General features: G+C 40.8%; 1 protein-coding gene across 1 annotated transcript; it reads right to left on the bottom strand.

Annotated features, from left to right (window-relative positions):
* Window positions 1–5,884: 5,884 nt before the first annotated feature.
* Window positions 5,885–7,446, bottom strand: LOC121996446 (1-aminocyclopropane-1-carboxylate oxidase-like). Its single transcript, XM_042550428.1, has 4 exons — window positions 7,223–7,446; window positions 6,868–7,118; window positions 6,627–6,774; window positions 5,885–6,527 (listed from the first exon to the last, which is right to left on the bottom strand). The coding sequence occupies exons 1-4, from the start codon at window positions 7,322–7,324 to the stop codon at window positions 6,081–6,083; spliced, it is 948 nt and encodes a 315-aa protein (XP_042406362.1). The 5' UTR covers window positions 7,325–7,446; the 3' UTR covers window positions 5,885–6,080.
* Window positions 7,447–7,908: the final 462 nt, after the last annotated feature.

Raw genomic sequence — 7,908 nt, 5'->3', positions numbered from 1 at the left:
CACCCCTCTTGTCGCTCTCGTGCACGCCGCCGTTGCGACCTATCGTCGTCGGAACCGAACCCTCCCCTCTTTCCCGGTCCTTACGCAGCAGCCCCACTAGTCGTCAGTCATCGGGCACCGCGGCCTTACTTGTTGACGCCTCCTTCGACTCGTCACGCCTCCACACGCTGTAGCCTCTCTGACCAGCAGCCCCCGAGCCCCGACAGTCCACGTGCCGGCCATCCTTACGCCGATTTCGTCCCGGCTCTGATTCCGTCTCGTTGTGTGCCGCTCTTCGTGCCGTTATCTCGTGCCCGCTTCGTGTGTTGTGGTGTTTTAGCCTTTGTGCCTTGGTTATTGTTGGGCACCATTGATTTGACCGTATTCCGCTCCTGTTGTTATCTCGGTCTACGTGCCAGTGTCTTCTCCAGGCCTGCGCGCCGATGTCCCATCCTGATCTGTGTCAATAGTGTAACCCGGCCTGCACGTCGATCTCATGTCTCGGCCTGCGTGCCGATTTCGTGTCCCGACCTGCGTGTCGTTAGTACCTCCCGGCCTGCGTGCCGGTGTCTTATCCCGGTCTACATGTCGTCATCCGGTTCTGTACCACATTCGGCTTTGCGTCGCCAGATCTATCTCTTCATCCTGATCAGAGTCAGCTACTCTTCCGAGTCGCGACAACTCGAGCCGCGCCTCATCCGAGGGCGCCCCCCTGGGACAGGGTACGTTCTCCGTTCATATCCTATGCATATTTCATTATTTTATGACTTAATCTTGTACTCATATATTCGTTGGATCTGCCTCGAGCATCGGAGTACCGGGGGCCGGGTCAACCCGATCGTTGGCTGCAGGGTAGCGTTGACCAGAGGACTTCTGAAGACTTGGTCAACATCAAAGTCATCTCACCACACCCCCTCTACGCGACGTCACGATTCAGTCAACATTCTCATCATCTCACCTGACGGTCCGTCTCACTCAGCTTTCGGATGAGATCAATACTGCTAGATCAGTGTGAGGAATTCATGACGAGCGAGGGGGCGTTTTATAGAGCAGGATCAACGATGGTTCAATACACGAGGAAGAAACCGAGAAGCTACTAAAGGAGCTAGCCATCCAACGGACTGAGCAATAGTTTTGTTCAAGTTGTTTTCCTCTTGTTTAATTTGTAAGAAACATGTGAGGAAAACAGCAGCCTTCCTTTCCTTGTCGTCTTCTTTAACACTGGTTTTCTGGTACCCAGATTATATTGTAGAAATTATTCAAGGAATTATTGCAGGAGATGGAAAGATATGATGATGATGATGATGATGATGATATTATTATGTAGTAGAATGTTGAATAATTCATAATTAATGGCAATGATTGAGTGGTGATTTTGAATTTGTTATATATGCTCGACCTTACCTTAAAGTTTTTATTGTGTTCAACTAATTATATCGTTTGAATTAGTTTATTTTCTTTATATTTATTTGTGAGAATCATATATTATTTAAGGGCACCAACGATTTTTCATGGTCCAAACAAAAATGAATCATATATAATTTTCATTTCCCAAATGATAAAAAACTAAAAGAAAAAAAAACATGTTAATGTTCTTGAACTAGATCTGACTAGTCAAACCGATGTCTTTTCAAAATTTTGACAAATTTATCATTAGTTACATGTTGATGATGAACCACATATTTGTATAATTAATTGTCGCTATCTATTAGTGATAATATAGCTATACCATATATCATACTCTTGTCCTTTTCTTTTTTATTTCTTCTTCAGTAGAAATAATTCTCTGTTTTTATCTTTCTTCCTAGATACTTCCTAAAGATTATATTGTTTGGTCGGTCGGTCAATCTTGTACCATATTAGAGCTATCAAATGGATCCGACCTCAAGTACCCCACTCAACATGCACGATAACATAATGTCCCTAATCGATGCATTAGACTAAAACTCTAATTCAAGTCAAAAACCTTACTCGATTTTTGATTCAGTCACTTGCTATTTCTAAAGCTCTATAAAATTCTAGAAAATGACTGTAATGTGTAATGTTAGATGCATTAGACTAAAACTCTAATTCCATCTATAGTGACATCCATGTTGAATTCAAAGGGAAAATTATAAAGCTTCTTATCTTTTTTAATTTCTTTAATAATTCTAACATTTTGATGCCGGACAGAATTATGATTATCTTGTAAGCTGACGAAAAGAGGAAAGATTGAGGAAAATATAAGAAGAGGAACCTCGAAGAAGGAAACTTTTTATTAAAATTCGAGACTAATTCCTAAACATCTAAACATGACTCTTATATAGACCACAATCTAAGACTCAAATAAGAAAAAAAATTATAATTAACAAATCTTAATTCCAATCTTATAAAGAAAGAAATAAATTTTTGTCCAAAAATGAAAATAATTATCTTAACTAATATCAAGAAGAGGATTAAGACAAATCCTCTCTAAAAAATATCAGAAATATAAAAATTACCCTAAATATCAAAAAAAATAAAAATTATCAAAAATGGCAAAAGGACCCTGAAAAGGGTTCAAATGGCAGAAATTGCGACTGAAAATTTGACAGTTACGGTTTCACTAGTAACAAATATAGATTTTTGAATTCTGCACGCATGACGACAGACAAATCCTGATTGCGAGTCCCGAATCAAAAGTTATGCCTGTTTGAAGTTTAAAAGTTCATATTGGGCTTCAACATGGGTTGAGCTTGCATCAGTCTCCTCGACTTGAAAAGAACTCGCCCTCGAGTTCAAATTATCTTCATTAGCAATCGTCAAATAAGGAGTTAGATGTTTCATATTAAAGACATAAGAAGTCTTCAGATGACTAAAAAGGTGCAACCTGTAGGCATTATTGTTAATCTTCTACAGTATCTCGCATGATTTGATTTTTCAATCCTTTAGATTATTATATTCTCCAATAGGGAAACAATCATAAGTTAATACAACCCAGACAAAATCTCCAATCTCAAAAAGTACCTGTCGACAATGACGATCGATTTGAGCCTTATACTTAGTATTGCTTTCTATAATTGTCAGTTCTACCTGTTCATGAATACCTCTAAGATACTCTGTCATCTCATCTACTTTAGGACTAATTCGCCCTACACGTGGAACAGGGGCTACTCTAGAACTCCTGATGGATTTCAGCCATAGACAATCTCAAAAGGACTGAATCCCGTGGTCCTATTTTTCGATATGTTGTAGCCAAACTCTGCTTGAGGTAACGCCAAGTCCTACTTCTTTGATTTAGTTCCTGAAAGGCATCTCAGAAGATTGCCCTAACTCTGATTCGCCACCTTGATTTGTCGATCTATCTAAGGATGGTAAGCACTGCTAAAGTTTAACTGTATTCGCAATTTCCCCTATAAGCTCTTTCAGAAGTGACAAATGAATTTGGTATCTCGATCTGAAATCATGGACTGAGGAACACCATGTAAACACACAATCTCCTTAAAGTAAAGATGGGCAATCCACGCAGCATCTATAGTCTTCCTACAAGCTACAAAATGTGCCATCTTTGATAATCTGTCAACGACAACAAGAACTATGTCTAAGGCTCATTGGGTGCAGGGTAACCCTAATACGAAATCTATGCTGACATTGAGCCAAGGAGCTTCAGGAATGGGTAGGGGAGTGTATAAGCCTGCATTGGTTAGAACCCCCTTAGACCACTGGCATACAAACATCGATCAACAAAGTGAGTCACATCGTTAGTCAACTTAGGCCAATAGCAATTGGCAGAGATGAGGGACAACATCTTATCACATCCAAAGTATCCCTCATTATGAAGCTCGCTCATAATATGCTACTTGGAGAGTAGTCTGGAATCACAACTGCAATCCACGAAATAGATAATTAACTATTATGTTAAGTAAAATCATGTCGGTAACCATCATGTACCTCTTGGAATATCCTTCCAAATGACGGGTCTGTTGGTGCAGTTTGCACTAATGGTCTAACTCAGATTTGATGAATGACAAAGTAAATTAAGTTAGATATTGTTGTCATCTAACCACTTTACTGAGTGAGCAGGAGTTAACCAAATAGGTCGACGAACTGATCGGATATCTGGTGAGAAGTCCAGATAGGTCGACGGGCCGACCAAATATCTGGCGGAAAGTCCAGCTAGGTCAACGGGCTGACCGAATAGCTAGTGTGAAGTCAAGTAAGGTCAATGGGCCGACCAGATAGCTGGTGCAAAGTCTAGATAGGTCGACGGGCCAACTAGATATCTAGCAGAAAGTCCAGTTGGGTCTACGGACCGGACAACTGGAAAGTAAAGGTAAGTCACTGGAGGAGAGTGACTAAGTGAGGACGCGCCCCGATTAGGGGACAGTAGGCATCGGTCCAAGTTATGACTATTTCGGATCCCTAATATGAGATCTTGACTAGCTCCTGGTCCTAGAAGGACTTGAACTAACTACTACTGCTCATTATTATTGTGCTAACCCTTATCTTGCAGGTCATTATTTGATTTATTATACTAATGTTGTTTTGTAGGACAAAGGAGCAAATTTGTCTTCAGATGAACAGTGTCCGAAGGTGCCTTCCAAGGATGAATTTGGACGAAGTCGCGGATAGAGGCCAGACTGTTCAGGATCAACTTTCTCAAGTTGGAGGCGCCTTCAATGGGTATAGAAGGCACCCTCAATGCCCTATATAAGGCAGTCTCGAGAAGCTTCAAAAAATAACACATATACGAGCTACTACGCATTCATTTGAAGTTTTGATTGCTCTAGGCTCCTAATTTGACTCTGTTACGAAGCTGCTGCACCTGACAATTGCTCCGATGACTTCTGATCGTGGCCAATAGACCGACATCGACACATGAATAAGCTACTTCATTTCAAAGTGTCTGTAACAATTTTTGTACTTAAATTCTGCAAATGGGAAGTGCAGTCTGTTGCACTTTTTCGATTTTCTTTGTACTCAATTCTCTCTTCCTGAGGTACTGGAAGAGGTTTTTAGCGAATTACCCATCGATAGGTTCGCGAGACATGAGTCTTGTAGTAGGAGTCACCGAAGGCTCCGAACCAATTAAATCGCCTATGTTTCCTTGTGTTATTCTTTTTAGTTTTTTGCTGTGTACTTGTTTTTTTAAGACGATAAAACAAGATTTTCAAAAACTACGTAATTCACCTCCCCCCTCCCCTACCCTCTCATATGCATATCGATCCAACAAGTAGTATCAGAGCAGGTTCTGCTCTGAATTAGTGCAATCACCAATCAAGTCAGGGGGATTTATTTTTTTTGGTTTTTTTCTACTCAGATAATATTTCTCGTTCGGATTTAACCTGAAGCTGGTGCAACACCACTCAAGTTCTTCGGAATATTTTTTTTCTTCTCAAACTCTGCTATTTCAAGAGCAAGTCTTGGTACCTCTCTTTAGTTTTGTTTTACAACTCTAAAATGACACAAAACGAAGGATATAGCACTGCTCGTCCCCCACTCTTCAACGGGGAAGACTTCTCATACTGAAAAAAGCATATGAAGATGTACCTAAAGCAATATCGGGTCATGTGATCATAGTGGCATATTGTAAGACACATATAATACTTCGGAAGATATAGGGGCCAGCCATTAATGTATTAGTTACATGTCGAAGATTAAATATAGATTTCTAAAATTGACAAACATGTTTTGAAAGTCGAAAGCTATGAGAGTTATTTATCCATGTTGTCCAAATAATAAATCATTAATTAAATATGACATAATTATAAAAATTATAATCATATTAACAAATATGATAAATATGAAAATATTATCATTTACTATTGATTTGGATTGATCTATATGACCTTAAATAAGGTAAATCTCGACTTATTAAAATCAATTTGAGATATTTGTTATTATTGCTGTCATTATATACCGATCCAAACAAGTGCTAAAACATTAGTTACGGCTAGAGTATATATTACCAGCTCCATTATTTATTTCAAACTTTCACAAAGTGTTGCTGCATGCAGCTTCTCAAAAGGAACAAACAATGGCAGTCCACAGAATGAGGAAAAAAAAAGAAGGAAAAAACATAAACCCGGTAACAATTATAATTAATCATATAATTAACCATTGTATAGTTAATTAGCTCCTAGTTAATTAATTGCTTTGACCGCCTCAAATCTTGGTTCTTTGGGCATGTACTTCTGCTTCACGTACACGTCCATGTAGTCCCCGAAGAGAAACTCGGGGTAGGCGCCACTGGTCTCGTCGACGGCGGAGGCCGAAGCCGGACAAATGACGGCCTTCACTGAAGGGTTGTAGAAGGAGGCGACGGAGCGGCGGTTGCCATTGCCGGTGGCGAGCACGCGGTGCCATACGCTCTTGTACCGCCCATTGCTGACCACCTCGATCTGGTCCCCGGTGTTAATGACGATGGCATTGGCCAACGGCTGCACGTCCACCCACTCGCCGTCCTTGAGGATCTGCAAGCCTCCGACACGGTCATCTTGGAAGAGGAGGATGACGCCGCCAGCGTCGGTGTGGGGGCGGAGGCCCAGCTCCACAAGGTCCAACCGTGGGCAGGGTGGGTAGTGGCTCACCTTAATTTAATGACGCAACATCAGAATTAAAATTAATTGTTTTATTTATAATTAAAGTCTCTGCTAGCTCTGTCAAGTGTCAATCAATATAATTCTCACCTTGGTGCCGAAGAACGGCTCGTGCTCGCCGTTTCCGGTGAACTGGTTCTTGAAGGTGCCCTTCTCCAGCCCCAGGTTTTCTTCCATGGTTTCCATCAATTTCTCGGCTAACTTTTTCACCTCCGTTCTGTACTCCCTCATCGTCTCCCTAATGATCAATCGATCCATCGAATCAATTAACATATACAATAATTGTCATGAAAAATTTATGATGGTGTGATTTAATTAATTAATTAATTACTTGAATTGGGGAGGGTGGGATGGCCACTGGTTGTCGTCTTGGAGAAGAAAGACGTCCTCCCAGTCCACATCGTCCAACTTTTTCTTGTTGTTGTTTACATCTCCAGCGACCTCTTTTTCTTCCCGAACGAGTTGGTCGAGGAGCTGCACCGGCCTGGACGCCTTGAAGGCATCGGCTCTGTGCCTGTAGCACTCCGTGCACACCTTCTTCACGCGTTCAAGCAGCTCCACCGGAATCCCATGGTTCACCAGCTGCAAAAATATTAATTTTAGTAACATTAAGTAATTCCCAAATTGACTGATCTAATTAAAACAGTAGCAATCTAATTAATTAACAGAGTCATAAAACAACATACCTGGAAGAATCCCCACTGTTGGCATCCATTGTCGATCTGAGCCAGAGTCTCGGCCCTCTCCTTTCCTTCCAGCTTGGAGAAGTCGATTACCGGAATAGCCATGGAGAGAGAGAGAGAGACAGAGAGTTCTGGTCGGCTTTTAATTTGCTCGGCTACCTAGTTGCAATACAACAGCTGTTGCTGGAGTAGTACTGCTCGATCGGTGTGAGAAATTCCCGACGAGCGAGGGGGCGTTTTATAGAGCAGGATTAACGATGGTTCACTACACGAGGAAGAAACCGAGAAGCTACTGAAGGAGCTAGCCGTCCAACGGACTGAGCAATAGTTTTGTTCAAGTTGTTTTCCTCTTGTTTAATTTGTAAGAAACATGTGGGGAAAACATCAGCCTTCCGTTCCTTGTCGTCTTCTTTAACACTGGTTTTCTGGTACCCAGATTATATTGTAGAAATCATTCAAGGAATTATTGCAGGAGATGGAAAGATATGCATCATTAGGAGGAATATAATTATGAGGATGAATGGATGACGATGATGATGCCTGAATAATTCATAATTAATGGCAATGATTGAGTGTTGATTTTGAATTTGTTATATATGCTCGACCTTACCTTCAAGTTTTTATTGAGTTCAACTAATTATATCGTTTGAATTAGTTTATTTTCTTTATATTTATTTGTGAGAATCATA

Source organism: Zingiber officinale, chromosome 6A, assembly GCF_018446385.1.
Source record: "Zingiber officinale cultivar Zhangliang chromosome 6A, Zo_v1.1, whole genome shotgun sequence".
Taxonomy (NCBI): domain Eukaryota; kingdom Viridiplantae; phylum Streptophyta; class Magnoliopsida; order Zingiberales; family Zingiberaceae; genus Zingiber; species Zingiber officinale.
Note: the sequence above shows the minus strand (reverse complement) of the source record. Positions and strands in the feature narration are given on the sequence as shown.